This window comes from Trichosurus vulpecula, chromosome 2 (assembly GCF_011100635.1).
Source record: "Trichosurus vulpecula isolate mTriVul1 chromosome 2, mTriVul1.pri, whole genome shotgun sequence".
NCBI lineage: Eukaryota > Metazoa > Chordata > Mammalia > Diprotodontia > Phalangeridae > Trichosurus > Trichosurus vulpecula.
The window spans coordinates 134,328,683-134,355,985 of record NC_050574.1 but is presented as its reverse complement, the minus strand read 5'-3'; the positions used below and the strand labels follow the sequence as shown (position 1 = coordinate 134,355,985).

At 45.1% G+C, this 27,303-nt stretch overlaps 2 protein-coding genes across 3 annotated transcripts in view; both read left to right on the top strand.

The window, feature by feature from the left end:
- Positions 1-13,686, top strand: part of LOC118836759 (dixin-like) — a 32,379-nt gene extending 18,693 nt beyond the window's left edge. Inside the window, exons 3-6 of the mRNA XM_036743951.1 lie at positions 10,678-10,807; positions 11,531-11,656; positions 12,851-13,082; positions 13,575-13,686. Coding sequence (XP_036599846.1) covers positions 10,678-10,807; positions 11,531-11,656; positions 12,851-13,082; positions 13,575-13,686 — 600 coding nt within the window. The remainder of the gene's footprint in view (positions 1-10,677; positions 10,808-11,530; positions 11,657-12,850; positions 13,083-13,574) is intronic.
- Positions 13,687-16,389: 2,703 nt separating this feature from the next.
- Positions 16,390-27,303, top strand: part of DIXDC1 (DIX domain containing 1) — a 34,601-nt gene continuing 23,687 nt past the window's right edge. The window contains exons 1-6 of one of the 2 annotated variants that reach the window (XM_036743272.1): positions 16,390-17,057; positions 19,957-20,069; positions 21,938-22,086; positions 24,478-24,567; positions 24,660-24,713; positions 25,795-25,845. In XM_036743272.1, coding sequence (XP_036599167.1) covers positions 17,035-17,057; positions 19,957-20,069; positions 21,938-22,086; positions 24,478-24,567; positions 24,660-24,713; positions 25,795-25,845 — 480 coding nt within the window. In that variant the 5' untranslated portion in view covers positions 16,390-17,034. The remainder of the gene's footprint in view (positions 17,058-19,956; positions 20,070-21,937; positions 22,087-24,477; positions 24,568-24,659; positions 24,714-25,794; positions 25,846-27,303) is intronic. The other variant, XM_036743273.1, reaches the window with a different exon arrangement.

The window sequence follows — 27,303 nt, the reverse complement described above, 5'->3', positions numbered from 1 at the left end:
TATTATCCCCATTTTACAGTTGAGGGAACTCGGACAAACAGGGTTCAGTGACTTACCCAGGGTTCCACAGCTAGTGAGCATCTGAGGCCACATTTGAACTCAGGACTTCCTAACTCCAGGCCAGCGCTCTATCTGCTGCTGTGCTACCAGCTGCCTCAGATGATGCATTTGCATCCTAGGCTGGGTCCTTGACCAGTGGCCAGAAGCCGTGGTTCTGGGAGTGAGAGACCTAGTGCTCAGGGTAGGAATCGGATGTCTGAGATGGATGCCCCGCTACCGGGTGCCTCAGGCAGAGGATGGGGTACGATGCTTTCCTCTCGCTTGAGAGCTTGGTATGGTCTTTGATTCTGTTCTCTCTCTCTCCCCTTTCACATATAATTAGTTGCTGGTCCAATTTAACAGCCTCAGTCTCTCTCATATATCCCTCCTTATTCTCACTGCCAGCACAGTGGGATCGCATTACCACCTGGCTGGACCGTTCCAATAGCCACCATCAAGTTCTTCCTGCCTCGACTTCTTCCCCTCCAATCTATCCTCATGCCTCTATCATTCATTTATAAAGAGAGGTCTCTGGTCAAAAATGCTCATAGGATCACAGATTTTAGAGCTGGAAGCTTCCTTAGAGGCTATCATCTCTAATCCCTTCATTTGACAAATAAAGAAGTTAGGTTTCCCCAGGTGTTTCAGGCAGGATTTGAACCCAGCACTTCCTGACCCTGACACTTAGCTTCCTACCGCATTCTTTAGCTGTCTGATTCTCTGCTGATTACTGAGTAAAGTTCGGATTCTTCTGTCTGCCACTCAAAGCCTTCTTACAACCTGGTGCTTTTACAGCTCTTTGTAGCCTCATTTCCTGCTCTTCTTTTGTTTGAACTTTTCCTTCCTGTGAGACTAGACTACTATGTCTTCCAAACATGCCACGTGCCCTGTTGCCTCTTATGTTCTGCGCAGGCTTTCCCCTGTGCCTGTTATATTTTCCTACCCCACTCTCTCAGCTGAAGTGCTAAAGGAAGCTTTCTCTGGTCACCAAGACTTTTCCTCTCAGACTTCACAAAACACTTCCCATTAACGTCTCAGCCAGGTATTACACTGGGCAGAGAGCTGGGCCTGAGGTCAGGAAAAGCTGAATGCAAATCTGGCCTCAGACACTTACTAGCTGTGAGACCCTGGGCACTTCACCTCTGTCTACCTCAGTTTCCTCATCTGTAAAATGGGGCTAATAATAGCACCTATCTCCCAGGGGCGTTGTGAGGATCAAACAGACACCTGTAAAGCATGTAGCACAGGGCCTGGCGTATGATAAGTGCTAAATAAATGCTAGCTATCATCATGGTGGTTATTGTTAATCCAGTGATCTTTCTACCTGCCTCCCAGTCATTTGCCAAATGCTGTCGGTTCTGCATTCACAGTAGAAGCTTCATCCAACTCCCTCTCACAAATCACATGGGCATCACCCTAGCTGAGGTGGCACCTCTTACCCGGACTGTCTATCATCCTAACCTCCTCATTAGTCCCAAGCCTCTCACCTCTCCCATCTGTCCTACACACAACTTCCAAAATGATTTTCCTCAAACACAAGTCTGACCGGTCATTTTCCTACTCATCAAACTCCAGTGGCTCTCTCTTGCTTTTAGGATAAAATATAAACTCTTCTGTAGAGATTTTTTACAACCCAGCCCCCCTCCCTTAGCAGACATTGTTCATTTCTCCCCTTCCACTGATTTTCCCCATGTTAGAATGCACTGCCTTCTCCCTTTTCATCTCTTGGGATCCCTGGTTTCTTCCAGGATTCTCCTCTAGTATTATTACCTTCTCCGGGAAACCTTTTCTAGAGTATCCTCCCCAAGCTACCTCTTATTCGTTTTGCGCGCACACACACACACACACACACACACACACACACACGTTTTCTCCCCTCTAGAATACAAGCTCCTCAAGGGCAAGGACTGTTTCCTTTTTGTCTTAGTATTTCCAGTGCCTGGCAGAGTGCCTAGTACATAGTGGGTGCTTAATAAATGCTTGTTAATTGATTAAGCCAGAGATCCTACTGCTAAGCACACATTCTTAAGCAATCAAATATAGACAGTACGGTCCAAAATATACCTCAAAGCGGCACTCTTTGTAGTAACATGTGGAGAATGGCTAAACAAATTGTGATACATAAACGTGGAATATAATTGTGACATCAGAAATCGTGAGTATGAAAATTTCAAAGAAGCGTGGAAGAGAAACATACGAACTGATGCAGAGTGTAGTAACAAGCAAGTCCAGGAAAGCAACAAACAATGTGACAACAATGTCATCACACACACTAAAAAATGCAAAACTGAAACAGAAACTAACAAACCCCCCTGTCCTCGAAGAAAAGATGAGAACATGCAACTCTCTGCCTTCCTGCGGAGGGGAGAGGCTACGGGTGTGGAATGCTGCGTACACTGTCAGGCGCAGCTGAGGCGTTGTTTGGTTTTGCTGATCCGCTTTCCTTCTTTTCCTCTTTTTTGTTTCAAGAGACGGCTCAGTAGGTAGGGGTGGGAAGATGGATATATTTCGAAAAGAAGGTGATACAAAAACAAAAGATAGCAACGGAGTTACTGGAGTGGGACACTGAGAGATCGAGGGACTTGTCTGTGGTCACTCAGCATGTTTCGGAGGCAGGATTTGCACCCAGATTCCCCAAGGTTGAACCCTTCTGTCTGTTATGCCGGGCTGCCTCTACATTTTATTGTATGCGTATTGAACAAGCTATAATTACGCTCATGACACTCTTTTTTAAAAAGCTCATGCTGCACACTGCAAGGTGAGATAATTAAACGTGCAACGAAATGATGTTTCCTGTTGACTTTGGATGTACAATAAAAACCAACTCCACCCACTCTCTTATTTTTCTCTCCAAGGAGAAACCGATCCTTCATTTATCTGCAACTTCCTTCTGCCTTCTAATTTCAGGATGCTTTAGTTCCCACAGCACTGTGTCCACCCAACGGCTGCTGGATAAGGATCTCATATTTAGAATACCAGGAATTAAGCTAATGTTTATAGGCAGTCTAGAAAACTACATGACTTTTTGTCATCTTCTCTCCCTTTTTTGATCCCCCTGCCAGGATCCCTGCAGAAATAGAAGGGACTGAAAAGGCCTGAAGGCCATTTGGTATTTTTCTTGGTTTCATAATTGGTACTCCAAGTACTGAGTTAGGGCAGGGCACAATTAGATAACAAACATGGCACAGTTTATACAAGTGGATAAAGAACTGCCCCCAGGTGAATAACCTAAGGTACATGCATGACCTTTCAAGCATCGGGTAGGGAGGGGCCTGCCCTATTTGCTCATCAGATTCTCAGATCTGACAGATGCTCCAGCGCCACATGACTATCTCCACCAGTGGTCATGAAACACCTCTTTATGGAACAACAGAAAGACTGTGGGAAACTTCTCTCTTTGTAGCTTGAGAACCATCTATTCCAGTAAATCACTCTCTCATGTACTTAGATTCAAAGAGTTCCATTGCCCCAGATCTGAACCATATCAACAGTAGTCTGCAGAATCTGGCCTGGCACAATGGACTAATGACAAAGAAATGGGGGCAAAAAGCAAGGTAGACCCAAATGAGCATCTGGTATTCAGGGGCACAAAAATTCAACACCAGTTGTGGGCCCTGTGGGATGGGAAAGATGTCCCACTGAATCCAGGAACATAATCTAATGGATTCATAATGTCATGGATGTCCCATTGAGCTCAGGAACATAATCTGATGGGTGTCCCCAGCAAGAGGGGCCATTCTCTATAGCAACAGAGAAGCAAGTATGTCAACTTTGCCTGGAGGCGGCACCAGAGAGGGTATAGGACCACATGTGGGTGAGAGGACCAGATTGCCAACTCCTTGTGAAGTTAGCGCCATTATAGCTGAAACAGGACTGTCTGTGGATAGTCAGAACTTAGTGGATGGTTCGTCAGATGACAAAAAGGTAGTCTGAGTTTGGCAGATTGGGTTTGGCTATAGTGCCCATACCAGCTGAATAACAACTCGGTGCTGTACAACAACAGAGTAATGGAAAAAAGTCTGCCCCGTTTGTAGCACCAAATGAATCCATGGGATGGGGAAGATACCAATGTAGGTATCAAAGGAAGTAAAATACACTGCCAAGAAATTTGGTTAGTTACAGGTCAAATTCTGACAGCAGCTAGAGGAAAGGTTTCTTCTACGGTGGGGTGACAACACAAGCCAGGTCAGACTGAGGTCAGGTTTAAACCTGGGAGTACAACCCTTTGTTGCAGTCACAGGGGGCCCCAACAAGTAGATTGATCCTGTTCTACTATATAGAAGGGTCAATACAGATGCAATGGCCCAATAAATGGGGTTTTAACTTGAAACCCAAAATGGTCCTTTAACTAATCTCCTGATGGAGACTGTTATCCTAAAGGAAGAGCCTTGCTGGGTTGTATCTGTGAGAATATACAGACACTACCCAAGAGCACCATCACCTCTTTACATAGCAACTGTTATCTGAGCTCTACTTACTGAGAGCTATGCCTGCCTGGACACCCTCCTTGGCCTTACTAATGGACAGTCCTTGGGAGATCCAGTTCCTGGTAACTGCCCTGCTCCCCGACCCTAGTGCAGGCAGGTTTAGCTATTAGGTAGCAAGTCTGGGTGGTGGTGGTGGGAGCTGGAGTAAAGAGACCCAAGACCAAACCCATAGTGAAAGAGAAAGGAGCCCTGCTCCAAAACACTGGTTGCCTAAAGGGGAAAAAATATGTCCCTATGTACTTTAGTTTGGAGGTGGCACTCTAGGCGACAAATGAGTAAACACTAAATATCCATCTCCTTCTGCTGGTCCCTGAACTCTACTCCCAGACTGGTGGACCTTGGCTGGCTTACTCTCCTGACCTCTCAGAGCTCACAGAGTTGTGGCCATCTCCAATATTACTCACTGGAATGCCTTCAGCCAGGAAAAAGTCACATGAAGATAAGAGCTAAGGTTCTAGTCAGCTAGTGCCTTTTAAATGTATCCTCATTTCTGGCTATGCAGCCACAGACAATCAAATAGGTTCCTATTTATCATATGGTTAGCTGAGTGGAACCAGTTACAGAATGTCTACACATGCTCCAAAGTCTCTCCAAGATACTTGTGTTAGACAATATCCCACTCTCTAGCTTCCTCCATGAGGGGAATTGCATTAGCAACACTCCACCTGCTCACAAAGACTGGGCTCAGTGGACAGTCCCCCACTGCATCCTTAAATCAAAGATTAAATAAAAGCATAGAAATTCACAGTCTTCTGAGATTGGCTCCAGAGAGGCTCATAGATGATGGGTTTTAACCATCAATAAGCCTTTTTGCCTCTTCCCCACCTCTGTATTTTCTTTGAAAAAGTAATTAAAATTATCTCCTACCAAGCCTCATCAACTTCACTGAACCTTGGCCCTGAAAGTTTCACTTAATATTATACAAAGTACCTTGCTTCTTCCTCCCAGTCACTTAACCTCAAACGTCTGGTGATATCCTCAACTCCTCACTTGCACTACTCCCACATATGCAACCTGGTATTCAATCTTGTCATTTCTACCTTCACAACATGCTTGTATACCATCCTGTTTCTCCACCCACACAGTCACTGCCCTAATACAGGCCCTCATAACCTCTTTCCTGAATGACTATAATGGTCCCCTTGCCTCAAGTCTCTCCTCACTCCAATCCATTCTCTGCTGCCAGAGTATTTTCCTGAAAGTGCAGGTCTGACCAGTTTACCTCTCTACTCAATAAACTCCTATTATCTCCTCAATCAAATACCCTCTGTTAGGCATTTAAACCCTTCATAAGCTGGCCCATTACTGCCCTTCCATTTTTCTTAACTTTTACTTCCCTAGGCATATTGTAAAATCTAGTGGCAATGGCATATGTGTTGTTCCTTTCACATGGCTCTCCACCACCTCCAAGCCTTTTCATTGTCTGGCCCCCATGCCTGGAATGCTCTCCCTCCTCCCCTCTGCATCCTGGCTTCCCTAGCTACCTTCAAGACACAGTTTAAGTCCCACCTTCTGCAGGAGGCCTTTCCTGGTCCAACCCCCTCATCCAGTGCCTACTCTCAGAGATTGCCCTCCATCTATTCTGTATATTCTATGTACATAGCGATTTACTTGGCTCTCCTTATTAGGATGTGGGCTCCTTTGAGTGTTTTTTTTTTTTGCCTTTGTTCATATCCCCAGTGCTTTACTTATCACAGTGTCTGGCAGATAGTAAGCACTTAATAAGTGTTTATTGTACTGGCTGATTTAGACCAAATGCCTTACTGGCTGTCCATTTCCACCTTTCCAATTAGATGGAAGTGTTTTCATTATTAGAAAGGTATTACTGTTGTCAACCTAACTGTAACTGGTGGGACCTAGTGGTGGGGGATTCAAATAGCTTTTGAGCAGTGAACAGAGGCTGTGAGTATTAACAGCCCTGCTGGATCATCCTTCTAGTTAGGCTTACATATACAGTCACTAAGACTTTATGATTTATGTCTAAGAACAGGCTAAGCAGGACTACACACACTTGGCAACTCTGAGGACATTCTGTTAAGTCTGAGATGCAGCCCATTCAAGCTGCCCTGTGGCATTCAAAATAGATGGCACTACAGGACGCTACACTAGTTGACGATGTTGTGCTGAGATTAATATAATCCATGATATTACTGTTAGGAAGCTCTATCTAATCATGGATCAGAGACTTTGGGGACTTGGGTAGAAACATTCTTTGGTCTGATGTAAAATTGATAATATGCCTCCCCTTCCTCCCAATTTATTGATGCAATTGTTCAAGATACATTCAAGTCTTGATTAGATGAACTGTAATAGTTAATAATAGCTCCTGTTTACAGAGTACTTTATAGTTGCCTAAGCACTTTCTTCACAATCACCCTGTAAGACAGGTAATCAAGTATTAATATCCTTATTTGACAGATTTGGAAATTGAGGTTCAAAGTTAAGTGACCTCTCTAGGACCACTCAGCTAGAATATCAGGGCTAAGACTTGAGCACTGGCCTCTTAACTCCAGGACTAGAGCTTGACCTACACCACCCAGGCCAATCCTCCAAGGAAACAGAGTTCGCCTAATTCTCTGTTGCCTTGGTCCCTATACCTTTCCCTACCCGACCCTCCTAGTTTTGAATAAACCCAGGTCAGAAGAATTAGGTTTTATTCTGATTCTTCTATTTAGCATATTTATAACCTTAGACAAGGACACTGCTCTAGACCTCAGCTTCTATATTTGTCAATTGATAGGGTTAAACTACACGCTCTCTCAGCACTAAAAACTGTTTCCTTTGGTTGTATCTTCCCTAGAACACTTCTAAGTGGGTATCCTTTAGCTACTCTGCCTCAGGCAACATTTTTGCTACTCAGTGACATCAGCACTGGGATTGCTATCCCCAGCCAGTCATTATGGAAAGGTATCTGGACTAAGTTTTGCAGATACTGCTACTTTCCCCATTTCGAGGTGTAAATCTCAATGGTAAAATGGCTTTTGATGTTTGGGCTTAGGCTGGTCACTGTACTCCCCACAGTGTCCAGTAGATGGCAGCATATTAATTCTCTGGTACTGTAATCTTAGGGATTTTTCTTCCTCCCACAAATACTCCCACAAGAAAAACATAATAAAGATTTAAACTTCGGAAGCAGCGGATGAGCAATTACTAAGATTATCTAATTAAGGGAATGTCAGGAGCTTGGAGCTCAGCAGTATTTTAACAAAATTATACCCTGATGCAATTAGCACTTGAACTTCATTACTAGGTTCAAGATCTTGGACTCTTATAATAGCCAGACATTGAATCCTGGTGAATCAGCTACCTAACTTTCAGCATGAAGGAGCAGATGCAGCAGTGCATTATGGTGTTGTAGAAAGAAATTTAGAATACAGTCCCAGAATCTCCAAGTTGAGAGGGATTTAGGATGCAATGTAGCCCAGCTCCTCATCTGAACAGTAACCTCTTCTACTGCATTCCTGAAAGTGGGTCATTGGACCTTCACTTAAAGACCTCTGGGTAAGGAGAGCCTTCTCCCTCCTGGGGCAGTCCATCCACTCTGGGATAACTATAATTGTTGAGAAGTTTTTCTTTCCATTTAATTGAAATCTGCCTCCTTTCAACTTCTACCCATTGCCCCTAGCTCTGTCCTGACCCCAGTGGAATAAGTTTAATTTACCTCTTCCTTATGAGAGAACTTCAAATACTTGAGGAATAGCTGTCATGTCTTTCTTAAGTATCCCCTTCCCCAGGCTAAACATTCCTAGTTCCTTGATCCAGATCTCATGTTACATAGTTTCCAGGCTCCTTCCCTTCCCTGTTGCACTCCTTGGGAAATGCTCCAGCTTTACTGCTGTAGAACTGAAAATAATACTCCAGAATTGGTTTTGGCCAGGGCAAAGTACAGGGGGACTGTCACCTCCCTCATTCTGGGCATTACGCATCTCTTAATGCAATTTAAGATTGCATTACATTTTTTGGCTTCAAGGTCATGGTGTTGAATTTGCAGTCCACTAAAATGCCCAGATCTTTACTGTAGCCATCTTATACTTGTGAAATCAACTATTTGAACCCAAGTGCTGGACATTACATTTAGCTGTATTAGCTCTCGTTAAATTCGGCCCATTGTTGTAGTGTGTTGAGATTTTTTTGGATGATGAGTCTGGTATCCAACATGTTAGCTATCTCTTCCAGCCCCCTTCCATCTGCAAATGTAATCAACAAACTATCTATACCTTCATCCAAATCCCTTATAGGCATGTTAAAAGAAACATCACCAAGGGCAGATCCCTGGAACATTTCACTACAGATCTTAAGACAAGTGGACATCGACTCATTAATGTCTGCTCTTTGCATGGGCATTTAAGCAGGTCTGAATCCATGTAACTATTTCACATCTAGTTGATATTTTTGCATCTTGTCTGCAAAGATACAGGGAAATTTGTAAAATGATTTGCAGAAATCTAGGTATACTATGTCTACAGCAGTCCTTCGATCTCCTGAACTAGTGAGCTTACCATTAAAAGAAATCACAGAATCTCAGAGTCAGAAGGTAAAAGGCAATTTAGTCTAAACTGTACCTGACCAAGAATTTCTTCTACAACATCTCCATCCAGTCTTCACTTGGAGATCTCTAATGAGAGAAACCTATTCCCCTAAGGTAGCCAATCCCCCCTTTTGATACCTCTAATTATATTTTTAAGCTTGGTGAAAATTAAACTATGTTGTACTTTGGATTCTGGCCAGATAGTCCATCATCATGTAGCATCCGTTTGGTGGGCAGAATAGGATGTGTGTGAGATTGCCTGTGGCTGTTTTCTGTAAATGGTTTCTGAGTGTTGGACTGAGTTGAATTTGCCCCCGGTCTTGTCAATCTTCACATCTAATATGTGAATTTTGGATGGATCTGTAGGGGGCCACTCTCTTCCAAATCTCTAGCACTCTCTTTACTAAAGTCATGTTATTTATTGCCCTACTTCTCACAAGACAGTCAGATGACTCAGAGATTGGCCAGTACAGTAAATCTTCTCTATCAAATAGGCAAAAGCTCAGAGGTAAAAATTAGCTTTCAAGGTCCCCTGGCCACAACCTCTATCATTTGAGAGAGGGTCAGTAAAAAGTTTACTCTTCACCTTCTTCCATTTCATGAGGAAACAACCACAGCTCTTGTACTACTATTTCCTTTGGCTCTTCTCATTTTAGCTGGCTGATTAGTTTCTCTGGGAAGCTTTCTTTGTCTGATCCCAAGACCAGATTTGGGGAATTTAAGAATAGACTAGAAGAGAGAAAATCATCTCTTCAGTGCTTGTGTCAGTTGCAGTGAAATCCAAGTAATAATGAGATAGCAACATTTCATATTTATGTAGGCATTGGGTAAATCAGGTCCCCTTGGAGAACAAAACCATGGATTAAACCTAACTTTAGAAATCCTGATAATCAGGGTTCAAGATACTATCTCTGGGACTAAAGGTGAATTGTGGGTTTCATCTAAGTCATATCCTGAAGGAAGCAATTATGAGAGAAGGAGTATGGATCTGGTCAAATTGATTGGCTTTAGTTATCCAAGATCAGCTCCCAAGTATCAGACTGTGAACCAAATCTTCCTTTTATGTTCAGGGTGTGGGAGAGAACTTGTGAAAATCAGGGCCAGCAACTGGTTCAGAAGTAAACCTCTGGAGAACAATCCAGGAGTTGAAATGACAGCTGTGATTTTATCTAAAAACCAGATTGCTGACTGAACTAAACTTCTTACTAAGTCAACCCAAGGGAAAACCCAAGGACATTTGCAGTCATGTATCACTGGAAATATCAGCTGCTTATCTGTATATAGCAGTTAGGGTCTCAGGAGTCAGAGGTGCAGCCTGTGGGTTCACTCCTTTTTCTGATTAAGCTGTGCTTTCTCTGAAGCCAGATGCTCACTTCTGAGGGATGCTGCAGCAGGAAACTCATCCCCTGGGCAGGGATTTGAGCTAGATGGCCTCTAGAGTTCCTTCCAATTCTAGGATTCTAGAATTCTCCCCAGCCTTAAAATTTCCATATTCTTATACTGTGCAAAGACAATTATATGGCTTGGCTTCATCTGCTACCATGAGAGTGGCGGGGGGGGTGAGGGGTGGGAAGGAAGAAGGAGAGCTAACCTGGCCTCTTATTACCATTCTTCATTTTTCAGCAACAGTTACAGACCTATGTGGCATGGGTGAATGCCCAGCTGAAGAAGAAGCCAGAGGTGAAACCTGTGCAAGATCTTCGGCAGGATCTTCGGGATGGTGTCATCTTGGCATACCTGATAGAGATTGTTGGTTAGTAGTCCTCAGATTCTGGGTATGGTGACATCAGCCCCCACAGTTCTGGAAGAACAGGTCAATTCATGACTTCTTCACCTTTAGTGCCTCCCCACAAGCTTGATAAGATGGGGAAACTGAGGCACAGTTTAAGAGATTTGCCAATATTTACATCACAGATGTAATCTAGATGTCTCCTCTCAAGTCTATCCGCTATCCTCCACACCTTGGGGTTTTAAGAAAGGGCCTTTCTTTGCTCTTGAAGATTCAGCACCCGTGGCAGGCCTGTGTAACTAGTTTATAGTACTATGGTTATTTCTTCATCAACTGGCCTTGCTTGGGGTCCTTGAGGGAAATGCCTTCCAATAGTCAGTCTGTTTATGAATCAGCTTGTGGTGTAACACATGAATTCAGCTACTTAGCTCCTTCCATTCCAACTTACCTATTTTGCCTTCACATTATCTAAAACCCATGCCCAGGGGCTTCTTAAACTATTCATGGACATAGCAATATCAAAAGGCATCAAAATAAGTATAAAAATATAAAGGTACCAAAACACAACCCATTCTCAAGTCTCTTCTTTTTCCATCCCCATCAGAACCATGCAGGCCAAAGACAATTCACTCTCTTCATATTTAGTCAAACATTTAGTTTCCAAATCAATCCTCCTACTGATGTCCTCACTCTTAATGGACCTCAGACAGACACAATCCTATTACTATGGTATTTTCTTTTTCACAGCTGGAGAGAAGTTGAATGGGATGCAGCTGAGTCCCAGCAACCAGCAGGAGATGAAGAACAATGTGGAAAAAGTGCTACAGTTTGTGGCCTCCAAAAAGATTCGAATGCACCAGACCTCTGCTAAAGGTCAGTACCATATCACACACATACAGAGAATGTATGTATGCACTCAGCCTTAGCTCTTGACAGCCATCTTCAAAGCTCCCTAGGTGAAAGAGTCAGCTAGAATAGAGGCAGACATACGTTCTCAGGTTATTATTCCAAGAAAATACCAAATATGTGATTTTTGGACAGAGTAATCCTGAAATCTTGAATGTTTTGAGAGGCCAGTTTCAGCAAAAAGCAAAGGGAAAAAAGACAGGAATTCCTTAAGGTTCATAATAGTTGAGTTTTGGGTCATCAAGGATGTGAGTGTGAGGGAGAATTAATGGTTAGAAAAGAAATGACAACCGGTAAGTTGATTGTAAGTTGAAGTATTTCTGTGCTTTTCTCAGTTCTCTTGATCTTTTAACTAAGAATTACTTTAGGACATCAGGATCTAAATTTTGTTACAGCACTTAGCACAGTGCCTGGCACACAGTAGGCACTTAATAGATGTTTGTTGACAGATGACTGGCCATCATACAGTTGGTCTGGAAGCAGGCTGTTTTTCCACATTACTATTCACGTTACAGAAGCCTTCAGGTGTGAAAAGAGAGGTTTCACAGCTTCCTCTCCATGTCCTCTAATAATACCTAACAGGATGTTAGTCACATGGGACCTTAGGTTTACTTAGGAGAAGATAACACTTCTTGGACCAGCCTGAACTGGTGCTACTGTGGAGGGGCCCCTGGAAGGTGAAGCCAGAGCCTGGGTGTCCCATGACTCCAGTTCTAACTCGCTAGCACTAAAAGGAGGTTTTGTTGGCTCTTGGGGCAGACTGCTCATGAGTCTGTGGCAAGCAGGATCTCTTCTCTCCCATGCTAGAATGGTCAGGGGAGCTGGTGTAATTGGTGGGGCTCATTCAGCATGAATGATGCTCCATAATTGGCAGCCACTGACCTTGTTTCAGTTCATGCCATACAAAGTAGAAAAGACCAAGTGTGGACATTTCCTCACCTGGACTCTTATCAGACCTGTCTTACTGCTTTGTTCCTGCATTCGCCCTCTTTCTAGACGAATTGTGTGAATGGGAAGGCAAGACAGTCACTGTATCCTGATCTAGTTCCTATGTAGGCTTAGGAGATCCAGACCATTGTATCCCTGATTGTCCCCTTCTCTAGGTCTTCAAGTCCTTTACCACTGTCCTAAGATCTCTTTGGGGTCTCTTCTTTCCCACAGACATTGTGGAAGGAAACCTTAAGTCTATCATGAGGTTGGTCCTTGCCTTGGCAGCACATTTCAAACCTGGCTCCAACAGGATGGTGAGCCACAGAAAGGACTCCAGAGCTCCAGTGCAGAGTCATCAACCACACTCTGCCACCGCTGTGGCACAGGGGGCAGCTGCTGCTTTGGCTGATGTATGTCATGACATGTCACGGTCAGGGCGAGAAGTCTTCCGATACAGACAGAGGTGAGGGGAAGGAGTGCGCTGTGGGGAACTGCCCTTCTCTTTCTGGTTCTTTCCCTTAAATATTAGAGTGCCCAGGTATTAACAACACCCAGACAACCCCTGCCTTGTGAGGGCACACAAAGGCCTAGAGGGACCTGCAAAAAAGAGGAAACACTGCTCTTCTGGAGATACAGTAAATTTGTAGTTACCAAAGAGTAAGGGTCTTGTTCTGAAAATTTGGGGGGGGGGTGCTGCAAATGTTAAATTATGCTATTGCTGTGAGTTTATTTACTTATTTAGTCATTCATTCATTGTCCTGGGAGATGGGTGGGATATTTACTTCTTCTCTGAACCCAGCCATATGCTCTAGTGTGAGCCCAAAAGGCCAAGCCATGCTAGAGTAATACACCATATCATTAGGGCTGTGTGTCCAGTGAGGAGGAGTGAGTGACCCTGAGTCATGACAGGGTTGAGGGACTGATACCAACTCCCTCCTTGGTTACCTGTCTTTAGAAACAGCAGCATGGATGAGGAAATTGAAAATCCATACTGGAGTGTTCGGGCACTGGTGCAGCAATATGAGGGGCATCAAGGACCCTCATCCAAGGCCAGCTCCTCCAGGTAACTATCATCTTACGACCTGTTTAGAATTATCCTAGCCAAAAGTGACATTTGAGGGGACTGTTGGGGACCTTGGCCCAAAGGAATGACTTAAAGAGCTGTGCAACCCTCACCTCCTTTCTCCTTTTTTTTTCCAGGGAGGAAGGCAGGGCAGTTGGGGTTAAGTGACTTGCCCAAGGTCACACAGCTACTAAGTGTGTTACTTGTCTGGCTGAATTTGAACTCAGGTCCTCCTGACTCCAGGGCCGGTGCTGTACTCACTGCGCCACCTAGCTGTCCCTCCTTTCTCCTTTTCTTATTGTCAATATTTGATTATAAAGGAATGTACACTCCTGGGGCTTCCATGGTTGGGGGAGCGGGGATGAGGCTGAGGTAAAAGTGATAAATATTTCCTCCCAGTAAAAAATGCTGTGTTTCAGTGCATGGTTGCAGTGATCATGTTTAGTCATGGCCACATGGGGGCATGGCTAGAGTAGAATCAGGGCAAAGCCAGCAGCTAAGAGAAATAATTCTAGTACAGCATGTCTAAAAATTCTTAGTGCACTTTTAAGGTTCCATAGCTCTACCACACTGTCTCGAAAGTCAGCATATAGTTGTAAGTGGGGGATGCAGAATGGAAAGAAGATGGTGGCAGGCTTGAAGCAAAGGGAAGAAATGAATCCAATTGTCTGAGGGCACCATATGTTTACAGTATTTATTGATAGAACTGGGAATTGTGCATTGGTAAAAATTTGACTGAGCTGATAAGTGTGTGAATCTAGCTATAAAGCTAATATCCTTTAGAGCCAAATGCAGAGGCAAAAATGGGTCACAGTGCTGTAATAAAGCCTGACTGATGCCCGGTGTAATGGCAGAAGGATTGCTTCCTTGGCTAATGAAAGCCATGCTCCTGTAAACACATCCCAGTGTATTAGCTTATTTAATAACTGTACTTCAGTACTGAGTCATATTTAATTTATATTCTACTATGACCCCTCAGGGCTTTTTGCAAAGTATTATAACTGAGTTCAAGTCTTGCCTCTGACACATACTGGATATGGGAGCCTGAACATGTGACTCAATCTTTCAGTGCCCTGGGCAACTCTCCAAACCTAAATATGGCAGAGAAGGTGCCAACCTGCCTGGAGAGAAGGAGTTTCTTCATCCGGAAGCTCCCTATTTCAATAAAATAACAGATCCAACACCCTGCTAACCTAGGGTACCTCGTGGTGAATTTGTAGGCAGGGGAGTTGGGCCCAACTCAATCTGTGCTGCCATCCTTCCCATGCTATTAAGTTAAACTTCAGCTAGCCAGTTGTTCCTCATTTTTGTTTCTGTGTTTTGGGTTTCTTTCACGTATTTCTTGTTCATATTGAATGCCATCCTGTCTTTAATGGACCTTTTTCTGATTTATTTAAGTCATTTTGAATTCTTTTCAAAAGAAAGAATGTTACAAAATGTTGGCAACTCTGTTCAACTTGATGTAATTCCCACACTTCCAGAAGGAACTCTCTCAGTCAGAAATTGCTGGTCCCTGACATTTCTTTCTAGCCTTTTTTGTTTTAATGAGACTATCACTTGGGACAAATTCAAAGGATGTTTGCTAGTACAATTAGATCTATTGTTTCCTGCTTGCCTACAAGGCCTTTCACTCTTCAGAACCTCATGTAGCCTGCCTGAGTCAGGGAGCAGAAAAGAGTCTGCGTTTCCTCCTGAGAGCACCTGCTGTCTTCTAGGCCTAGAGACCCAGGCAAGACTGTGGGGGGTGAGACACTGAGAACAAGTGACTCACTGGAAACCATGCAGAAATGGAAAAATCATCACAGCTTGTTTAAGGGGGAGGCGTTAGATGGAAATATGCCACATTGACTTTTCTATTGCTCAATTCTCCCTTATTTCACCTTTCTTTTGGAATCTCATTATCCCCCATTCACTGCCCCCTGCTGGGTAATCAGTCACTTGGTTTTTCCCTCAATGAGCCCCTCTGGGAGGGGAGACCTAAATAATTGCTTCCTACTTCCGCCTCAGATATGGAACAGGAGTAGGGACTACTCTGCTCAAGGGGAGAGATTCTCCGAATTCAAGGTGATGGGCGCCAGGATGGTTAGAGATTCTTAGAAAACAGTTTTCTAGACAGGGTGTCACAACCCAGGATTTGCGTGTGGCCAGGTGAACTAGGGCTTTGGAAGAAAGGTGCAGGGAGATTAGGGAGGTGTGGTTGGCAGTCCACCCCCTCCCACGGCCAGGCCCTTCCTCCTCTGAGTCTCCGGTGAAACTCCACCCCCACCTCCCACGGCGTGCGGAGGGGGGGGGCGGGGATTCCACTGGCTTTTGCTTGATAATTTTGGGGTCGCTAGCCAGGCTGCGTATTTAAAAAACAAACTGGGCTTAGTTTAAAAATCAAATCCTCAACAACAAGGCGGGGAACGGGGCCAAGGGTGGTACAGACGTTGGGAGGGTAGCCTCTCCATCCAGCCCCCGCCCCCGCGCGCAGAGCCTCGTTCAGGTCTCTGTCTGGGCCTCGGTCACGAAGGATGGGTTCAGATTAGAAAAGGCAACAATTTCCTGGCCCGGGGGAGTTGCCAGAGTGTGCCGTTTAGCAGGACGAGGAGGACGGCGTCCTCGGCTCGGCTTCCTCTCCCCGAGATTGAGCAGCTCCCTCCTCTCCTCTCCTCTCCCTCTCCTCCCCTCCCCCTCCTCTTGCAGCTCCTGGTCTCGCTCTACGCCTCCCTCCCTCCCTCCCTACCTCGCTCTCCGCCCGGAGCCCAGCTCCAGTCAGCCCGCGGTGCCGTTCTGGGATCGCGCCGGCCGGGAGCCCTGCGCCGCCGCCGCCGCCCTCACCGTAGCTGCCGCTGCCTCCCAGAGCGAGCGGAGCGCGTGTGACAGGAGGCTGCGGGAGGGAGGGGAGGGGTCTGCAGGAGCGCGGCACAGTCGCCGCCCCTGCCCACTCCGCCGGCACTGGCGGCCGGAGCACCGCGCGGAGCGGAGCCGCCACCTTCCTGGGCTCGGGCGCTGAGGCGATGGGTTGAGATGCCTGGGAGCCGAGGGATGCACACAGCCTCGCGGCGGCGAGGACCAAAATGCCAGAGCTAGGGACGGGCAGCCTGCGAGGGGAGTCGGCGTGCACCGAGGCCGAGCTGCTGCTGCCACTGCTGCAGTGTCTGAGCTGTCGGGAAAACACGGGGGCTGGGACCCCCGGCTCTTCGTCCTCCCTACCCCGGACCCGCACAGGAGGACGCCTCCCTACTAGTTCGCCCCTCCTGCCCCTGGCCGGGGGTGAGATATGCCCGCAAGCCGGGGAGATGTGATCCGAAGCAGCCTCCCACTCCTCCTGGACAAGCGGGCTTGCTGAAGCCGGAGCCCGGAGGGGACCATGGGAGGGACTCAGGTCAAATGGTGAGCCGGGGTCACCTTTGTCATCGCAGGCGGTGGGCCGGGGATGGGGGTGGGGCGCAACTGCACCATCAAAGAGCAAGCTCCGGGCCTTGGGGGGTGTTGGCCACCTAGAAGCTGGGGGGCGGCAGCGCGAATGTTGGTCTAAAAACGCAGCAGGTTTAGGGAGCTGCGGGCAGCGCCGTGGTGAACTAAGGGACGCAGAGAAGGGGGGGAAGGACGGACTCGCTGAGGTCGGATTCACGGCCCATCTGGGAATGCAGCTTGTGGCCTCGCTCGTCTCCGGAGTCCGGAGGCAACAGGGAGGGTCTCCGCTCGAGACGAGACAATGACCTTTGACTCGAGTATCAGACAGTTAGTGAATGCCTCCTTTGGCGTGGTTTGTCACCAGCCACCCGCCGCCTCCATTGAGGCTCCTGGTGGTGTTGGGGGTGGGGAAGCAGAAGGTGTGGACAACCGGCTGGCGAGAACATGGGATCTTTAAAGGGAAACGGGGAAATCAGTCATCCTGCTAATAACTGGGATTAAAATATGTCTGACTTGAGACCCTAGGACTTCATGTTTCCCCTGCTGATGCCTCTGTCCATCTCCTTGGAAGACCCTCCCCCCCTTCCTGGACTGCATGCATGCCTCGGGACATCACGGGTTCTTCTTCAAACCCTTCACCTTTTCTCTCAGCCCCCGGTTCCCTCCTGCCACCTCTCCCCCTTTGCTTTTAGCACCAGGCGACCTCAATTGGGGAAACAAATGTTGTTTTCCTCTGCCTGCTCTGACACTCCTCCGGCTCAGCTGGATACCCAGGCATCCGCCTCCTTCTGCCCTTATATGGGAGGCAGCGCACATGGGCGTGGTTAGGGTGGAGCCGAGCATGCGTTGGCATACCAGCCGTGCTTGGAGGGAGGCACAGCTCCAGAGTCTGGGGCTGGGGCTCAGGCAGCTCTCCCGTGCCCAGACCCACTCTGCTAACTTCCACACAAGGCTCAGTACGTTCCTCCTGCTGCCCGTCGGAATGCATACCGAACAACATGTAATCCCCCAGTGTTCCATGGGCAGTCCCCACACAGCCCATCATACCTTGTCATTTGGGACTCAAATTAGTTTTTTTTATTATTAAAAAGCACACATAAACACAAATAAATGCACATACAAAAACCAGCTACTGAAGAACTATTCCTGAATTTCCAGACCCGGATCCTTGTTTCTTTAAGGACTTTAATGTTAGAACCTAAACAACTCCAAATCTGTGCCCCTGAGAAGCAGGGTATTGTTCCAAAAAGAGAAGCATCTCTTATTTCTGTGCCTATAAATCATGTTAGCTTAGATGCCTTACTGTCTGAGTGATTGAAGGACTGATAAGCAAGATTTGGAGAAAGCCCTTCTGAAGGGGCACATCAGACCTGTAGGGATGAGCTAGATATGACATAACAGGGGATTTCCCACTCACTTTTGTCATTGGGAAGGGGGGTGGAGAATGTCCCTAATTGAGGTCATTTCCACCCCAACCCTTAAACCAGGGACAGTAGAGAGGATGGGGACACTGTCCCTCAGATGGGATTTGAGATTTAGAAATATCTCCAGATAACTTCCACTCAGTTTTGCTTTTGTTTTTGCTGGCCTCTTTTTCTGTTTTAGGAAGAATGAAACATTAACTCCTGATCATGGTTGTGAGGATTAGTCTGGGAGACTTTAGGGGCACATTAAATGGGTCAGTGAACCCTAGACACTTTTGCTGTTGTCTGGGTGACGGATTTGAGAAGAATTCCTGAGAGGGGCCTGGGACTGTGGACCCCACAGCCTCTGAGATTGTTTCAGCGTTAATGTTCTCAAGGTGCAGCTCAAATTAAAAAGAAGTTCTTTGGGATCTCTTCTTTATCAGAAAAGAGGAAACACCTTTATTACCTTCATATCTTGTCTTATTTGTGCACTTAGTATGGGAGGATTAAAAATTGCGTTTCCTTGATAACCTAAGTGATTCTAAGAGCCTCAGAAATAATGAGTTGCTAAGACAATTATCTATTGGTGGCAGTTTGCAAATGTAGTTGTCAGAGTTCTAATGAACAACTCTTTGCTTTTGGGGCCAAACTAGCCAAACCAAATTAGACAGCTCCTTCCTCTTTACCTGCCATTATCAGGTTTGAGGAATCTCACTTTTGAAAGACACAGTGTAAGGAACTGAGAACTAAACCATACTCTGCCTTTCTGGCTCCCATACATTGTCCAGCCATCACATGGCTCTATATTACATTACTCATTTTCCAGCTTAATATGAAATGTGTGTCCATATGCACACCAATGGCTTCTTCCAACTCTACCCTCTGCTTTTGCCCCTCCACTTAATCTCTCTTTTCCTTCCTTTCTATCCACCTCCTTCCTTTCTCTTTCTCCTTTTCTCCCCCTCTCTCTTTCTCTTCTTTCTCTTCTGTCTTCTCTCTCTCTCTCTCTCTCTCTCTCTCTCTCTCTCTCTCTCTCTCTTTCTCTCTCTCTCTGCCTCTCTTTTTGTCTTTTCTTTTGGGATTAGCCCACAAAGATGCCCACTTTGCCTTCCCTACCATCGGAAGTATCACATTTGTCTTTTCTTTTCTTTCTATGCTTTCATTCCAGGTCCCAGATCAGTTGCAAGATACAGACTGGAATTATTTTCTGAGCTCTGGGGTTGGATTTTTAATATCCCCAAGCTTTTTAATAAGAAATGGTTGGCCAAGCCCCATGATAAAGATCTTATCAGCGATCTTATCATTTGGGCTTAGAGGGGCTCTGCTGACCAGGTCTTTATGTGGGAATGTCTCCATGGGACTGGGTCCTTACCAGGGAATATGTTTCTAGAGTACAGCACAGAGGTTGATTGTAGTCCCTGCATAATCGTGCATAATAATTGTTTCTCTTCTTTCTTCCTCCACCACAGTCTGACATCACCAAGTCCGATCCACAGTGCAAAGAGTGAGTCCATTATATCCCAGTCGGAGGAGAGGGCAGATTTTGTGATTATTCCTTCTGAAGGACAGGAGAACAGAACAGGTAGTGCTTATCAGCCTCTCCTGACATTGCCTATTAATCTGGGCAGTGTTCTTCTGAAGCGTTTTCAAGAGTCATTTGTGGTCATCAGCCTCCTTCAGTTTACTGCCCATATCTACTTCCAGGGTTTGGCTTACTGCCTTTGGGGACAATTAGGAGGGTTATATCCTCTTGATTAGTGTCACCTCCAATGTTCGAGCTGTCAAAAAATCTTGCAATGCCCTGAACAAGTCTTTTGTCACCTGGCCGCATCTGGTATACTATATGATCCTATGAATATCTGAGATAAAATTTATTTTAAAATCTCACATTTATTTTTTAAAGAAAATTCCATATTCTTCCCTGATCTTAGATTGAGGTCTAAACATCAGTCAAGTTCTTTCAGAGAACATACTGTTGGTTCGAAGTTGGGAGGGACAGGAATGGCCTCCCTTTCTTGGTTGTTCCTTATATCCCTATTGATTACTCCCCTTTCCCTCTCACAAAATACAGGGGAAACAAATTAGAAATCAAACAAAACAGATGATACTTTTCGTGGAATTTTCAGCCACTCAGAAGAAATGGGATTAAGAGCTTCAGAAATAAAACCAAAATGTCATCCTCCCTTACTCCACCTCACTTTAGTCTTCATATGGAGAGAGGAGACACACGTGATGTTATAAAAAGAACAGTGCACTTGGAGTCAGGAGAGACCCATGTTTGACATGCCTTCAGCGCTTACCTAGCTGAGTGACCCCTAAAACTTTCCAACTCTCAGTTCCCTCTGTTGTAAAATGGAGATGATCATATCTGTAGTGGCTCACCTCGCAGGGTTCTTGTGAGTATCAAATGAGATCACGTGAGAAATTTTTTTAAATCTTAAAATGCTATATACATGTCAGCTACATAGCATCCTTTGAGCACCAAAACTGTGATTACGCTGGTGTGTAGGGAGCTCACAGTAGATATCTTAGTGAGTGAGCCAGCCACCGGAACACCTTTTATCAAGGGGATTTATCGAGGGGATTTGTTCTGTGAAGTTTGGATTCAGTCAAAGGGCTGAACTTGAGGACTTAGGGGGCCATTCGAGTCCCCAGGTTCTTCACCCCTGGGTTAAGTGAACTTACCCAGGGTCACACCAGAGGAGCTTGTGCCCAGCTCTTCCTGTCTCCGAGTTCAGCTCTCTTTTTACTCAGTTATGATTATGATGACTCTTGCAGCTCTGTTTACTGCGAGTCAGGGAAATTCAGATGAGGAGTTTGACCTGGGCATTGTCAATGCCCATAAAAACTCTTGTGAGAGCAGGAAAGGTATTTTCTGGTTTTTTTCCTGTGTACTTTGCCTCCAGGATATGTTGGAGGCAGAGTTCAGTATTTGTGACTGTCGGAACAAAGGAGGATTAAATGATCGTCCCCCAGCTGAAGTTCTGAAGTAGCTAGAAAAAAATGTATTACATTTGGCAGCCCTTCCATCCACACCTTTTGTGAGCAGTCTGTCGGAATCTGACCTGGGGAACACATGTCAGAAATTGAGAACCAAACTAGCCTGGTACATATGAACCATTTCAAATAGATGCTGACTAGGGAGATATCTTCCCACCTCCCTCTTGTGGTGTCGGAGAAGGAAGGTGGGCCGTTCCCAGGGCAGCAGCTTCCCTTTCTGTGAGAGTATATATGCTGCTCCCCTGAGACTTGAGCCTGAAGTTCATAGAAGGTGCTTTGCTTAGAGCTGCTCTCACCAACCCCCACCCGGACTCCACACACCCACCTAGTGGAGATTCCAGTTTGAGCAGTGCCGACAGGTTCAGGGGGCTGGAAGCTCTGGCTAACAACTTGGAGAACCTTCTCTCCTGTTCATCATCATGAGCCATACTCGCTTTTTTCACTTTGTAGAGGAGACAGATTCTCCATTTTCCCGTGACTGGCTAGCAGGGAGCCCAGGAACCTATCTAGAGACTTCATGGGAAGACCAGCTGCTGGAGCAACAAGAACACTTAGAAAAAGAAATGGAGGAGGCAAAGAAAATGATATCTGGACTACAGGTAGCTCACTTCCCTGGGCTTTCTCCCTACACCCCAGTGATTCACTCCCCCGCCCCACCCCACCTCAACTGTGTCTGCTAAAATAACTTGGTTTTCATTTTATAGGAGGTCAAAGTTGAATGTGGGGTTGAGAGACAGGAAGACAGGTAACAGCGGGAGCAGAAACAAGGAAATGATTCTGTTTTCTGACTTCAGAGGCATGGAAGTGTTTTCTATGGTTCAGCTGCTAGGGTTTCAGAGAAGCCCTTCCTTTCCTCCAAACATTTATGTTAGACTTATGCTCTGGAGAGATGGGTTTCACTTCCTACAGGTGACTGCAGAGGTACAGTTGCATGAAAAACACAGTGAATAGTTGTGCAGTTTGTCTTAGGAACTGTCCTAAAAGTAGTTTTGGAGCCAGCACCCCAAATTCTCAGTTTAATTCCAGGTCAGGGATGTTGCTCAGTAATGAACATTGTAATTTTCATGGATTCTGTGTCTCAACGATCAGGTAGAGTAGGTTTTCCTTAAGAGAAATAAAACCCCCGAATGTTTCCCGTATTCTACCTGCAGGGCCAGTTCACTGAATCTCCCCAAAGGAACTGACTGACCCACTTGACATAGTTCCCACACTGAATGACCCCCACTTCATTGTTTTTGTATGTCTGTCCCTGGTTTGGGAGGGACCCAGAGTAGTGTGCTGACGACCCTGAAATTGCCTAGGAATAATCTTTTTCGTTTGTGCTGGGAATGGTGCTGTTTCTGAATTGTCAAATATTTATGGACACGTAAACAAAGCCCACATTGTGTATGTGGCGCAAGCAGCAGGCAGGCGGTGGATGGGGTGCTCCCAGCCAGCCGATGACAGAGAAGGGACACAAAAGGTTCCCAAAGAAGAAAGGAGATTGGCGTAGTGGCCAAAGCCATCTGCATAATGTATGCGTTTGGGACTGAGGAAGTCAGGAGTATGTATTGCCTAAGAACAACATGGAAGGGAATGGGTGATTTTTCCATTTTTGATTCAGTATTTTAAAGGTAATTCAGATTCTCCTCTGGTGCTCCAGGAATAACTAATGAAATGTTTTCCTAGGTTATACAATCTTACATGGCAATACACCATGGAAGAACTTCGGGACATACACTTGACACAGATTTACCCCGGGATCATTTGCATTCTATGAATATAGATATCCATCATTTGGCTCTCAAGAAGGTTTATGTTCCTCCAATAGGGAGAGAGTCACTGGCTGGTGAGAAAGTAAGAAAAATGAAGAATCAGCCTGCAATATCCCCTGCAAACAGAGGCTTGTTAATTCGGAGCCACATAATTATGAGAATTGAATTCTGCTGCAAGACACAGAATAACTCATAGCATCCTCTGGACTCCTTAAAGGTTTCAGTGATGACTAAGTTGCAGCAAAGCTATAGCCTAGATTTCTCACCCATTAGTATATATTTAGTTAAAGCTTGTTAATGAGCTCATTATTAAAGAGGGAACTATTTTCTAGATGCCCCATTGTCTTTCTACTTGTTGTAACCATGAAGCTTCAGATCATATTTTTATTATAAATTCAGAATATTTTGAGATGCCAAAAATGAGCCATTGGCCAGACTTAACCTTTTTAATATACTGAGATGTTTGCAGAAACAGTATATGACCTATGTAATCTTTTATCTCATTTGGCAGAATTGTGACTCAATTTGGTTATAAAGCAGAGTCAGCTTCTTCAAACTGCCTCTCTTAATTATTTTCTGTAGCTCAGTTGATAATCAGTCCTGGCTATATAACTGATCGTCTGATAAAAGCACGGTCCAGTGTGGAGAGTTGAAATGAGTGGGGACATATAATCTGCATACAAACGCATCCCCTATTTTTTCTATGCAGATCTTCAAAGTAACCTTGGGAAGTTAGAATGAGGATTTTTTTAATCTATATCAGTTAACCTCCCCTTCCCTCCTCCCCTCCTCCCCTAGACACATTCCAAATGATTCATTGAAAAGTACTTTTCAAAGGCAGCAGAAACAACCTCTGTTTTTGGTTCCCTGTATTGTTGGTTAAAGCCAGTTTGAGTAGCTCTGATTTGAAATGCTTCCAACTGTTCCTGAAAGCAGGGTTTGTTCTCCAGTTACCTCCTGGGACTGAAAGGGGCTTTTATGGCTGAGGATACAGGTGAATTCAGAGGAGTGATACAGGCTTGGTGCATGGACAGTGTCAGAACTCCAGATTGTCCCAAGATTAGCATGCATCTGCACAGAAAAAAGGAGCACCCAAAACTGTAGAGGAGTTTCTAGGCAAAGTTGGTTAGTGATTCCAGCTTAGGGACTGAGCTCACTGGGCTCAGGCCTCAGTTATCTGGCACAAATCACCTGATTGGAGGGGTCACATTTCATTTTGCCTTTGTTGAATTTTAGGCCTTGCTGCTTAATGGGTCCCTGCCTGAAGATGAACAAGAGAGGCCCTTGGCTCTCTTTGAACCAGGAGCCAACCCTGAGGAGCAACTGGTGGGCTACTTCTTTCACTCTGAGATTTTGTAAGTCTGGTTTGTGTGAGGATCAGTCTTCCAGGGCATAACCATTCCTTTTTTTTATATTAGATCATAATCCAAAGTCGTCTGGACCAGAGCATGGAAGAAAATCAGGACCTGAAGGTACAGCTGTGCATATGTATAATAAACTATGAAAAAAACTGTTTAAAGGATTTAGGGTCAGTAAGGACTACTTTTCCCAAATACCTTTTAGAGTTTCTTAAAGTAAAAGAACTTCCAGCAAACTCATGGTATGAAGTAGGAGGAAAAGAAATGAGAGGACCATGAGTTTTCCCCTCTTTAAAAATCTATTCTATAGATATGGACTCTCAGACATACACATGGATTCACAGTTACCATGAAATAAAGTTTTTTAGGTAATCCATGCCGTATTCCAGACCATATCTTTTTACTTCAACATATTAAGGATATATGATTTCCTTGGTGTGGGGACTGTATTCCCTCCCCACTTCAATAGACAATTTCAGGGGGTTGCTGTGCCAAGAAAACTCACCATCTTGTAGTCAACTTTCTTGTAACCAGTTTCTCAGAACTTAACTAGGTCACTTCTGAACCACAGTCCAGCTCTGGGCCTGCCCTTGAAGCCCATCCAGCTTGTATGCCTTGGTTGTACTCTACTGGCACAGCTTTTGAGAACTCAAGGTGGCCTCCACAACATGACGAGGCATTGACCTAGGACTATTGTGGAGGAAACATGTTCTCATCTAAATGCTAAGTTCCCCAAGAGGCACTGACTGGTTTTTAGGAGCTCTCTGGCCCTTTGTCTAGTATTGGGTCGAACTAAGATAATCTAATAATGTTGGCAAAACATATATTAACATATCTTATGTTTCCATAAGAGGGATTTAGGATACTTGAGCTATGATACTTCAAGCCATATATGGCAGGCTTTCTATGGGTGAGGGTCGTTAAGTACTGAGATGGGTCTGGAATCTTCCTTTTTCCTCCTGTCCCCAAAGGGTCTGTATAGTTCTTCAGGCGGCCAAGGGGAGCCTGGAGATGACTCTGTGGGCCTCTGCCAGCTATTCTGTGATTTATCATTTGCTGCTAACTGAATGAGGCCTTCGTTTTGTTTTCTGTCATGGAATGTCCTCATTGTTTTGCTCAGTGAGATGGGGGGAGGTGATGCTTCTGAGACGATGCAAATGGCAAAAACCATCTAATCTGTATTTTGTTTTTTCAGAAAGAGTTGCTGAAATGCAAACAAGAAGTCAGAAATTTGCAGGGAATAAAGGTAAAAAGAAATACAAACTAACTCTTTTATTTGATTCCCCAAGAGAGAATGTTGTCTTCTGGTGGAGCAGGTACAGAAATCTGAGCTTCTGTGTTAGGCACCGACTCGATCTGTGGGATGGAGTAGCTCTGTTTAGCTGAGGCTTCTTTCAGTGCTTTTGGTACCCAGAGTCTCTATACCGCCTTGGCTGCAGCCGTATGTAAGCCGTGTCCTCCCAGCCCTAAGGAAGAAAGGCTTTTATGCTGTTGTCCTTTCTCCTTTATTTTCCATCCATAGGCCAGAGAATAATTCTGGGACATTAAAGGCCAAGGGCATCTCATATCGGTAGTTCTATTACCCAGCACTGTCAGGGTTATTGCCACATTGTGTTTGTACAGAGTACAAGTTGCATTGTGTTTCTATGATCTGTGGGATGGAGAAAATAAAAGGTAGGCCAATATCCTGAGATCAGGGAGATGCTACCCAATATCTTTGACCATAAGTGGAGTGTGAGACTGCAGTAAAAGCCCCTGAGGCCATCCTCATAGATGATTTAAAAGGCTCTATTGTGTGCCCTGCATCTTTGTAAAACAAGAAAACATGACTGTCTCTTCCATATAGAATGCCTCTTTTCCTGCCTATCTATACCTCCATCTTTCAAGACCTAATTCAGGTCCTACTTTTTTTTTATTTTCAGTTTCAGATTCTTTTTCCCTTCATTCCCTCCCCCAGGTTCTACCTTTTCTGTGACAACTTCTCTGATAACTTCAGTCCACAACGACTTCTTCATTTTCTAACTCCTTTTATTTATTTTTGTCTGTATTGCAAAATAACCATGCTCTTATATATTGTCTCATTTTCTCCGTATGTCCCTCTTAATCTGAGAGGTTTTGCCTGCCTCGCAAAATGGATGGAGTGCTAGGTTTGGAGTCCATAAGACCTGGGTTCTAATCCTACCACTAACACGTACCAGTTGTGTAGCTACGTAGGTCACACAGTCTGCCAGGGCCCTCAGCAACTTGACTCCAAGTTATAGACTTGCATCAGAGGAGCTTGTTTCCACACCAGAATCCCCTATATTAATGAAATCTGATCTGGTCCCCATACTGTCAATCAGTCAGGAAGCACTTCTGTACCAGGCACTGTGAAGGGTGTTACAGAGACCAAGACAAAAATGAAAGTGCTCTCAAGGAGCTGCCATTCTATTATAGAGCGTGAACATATATGGGTATAAATAAAATAAATAAAAAGTATTGTTTGGGGAGGAGCACTGGCAGCTGTAGGTGGGGGTGGGTGGGAAGGGAAACAGGAGAAGATCTATATAGCAGGTGGTACTTGATCTGGATTTTGAAGGAAACAAGAGATTTTAAGAAGTAGGGATATAGAGAGAATACATTCTGGTCGTGGAGAAAAGCCAGTGCAAAGGTACAGGAGTTGGAGATCATGGGATCATAAATACAGAGCTAGGGGCAGCTAGGT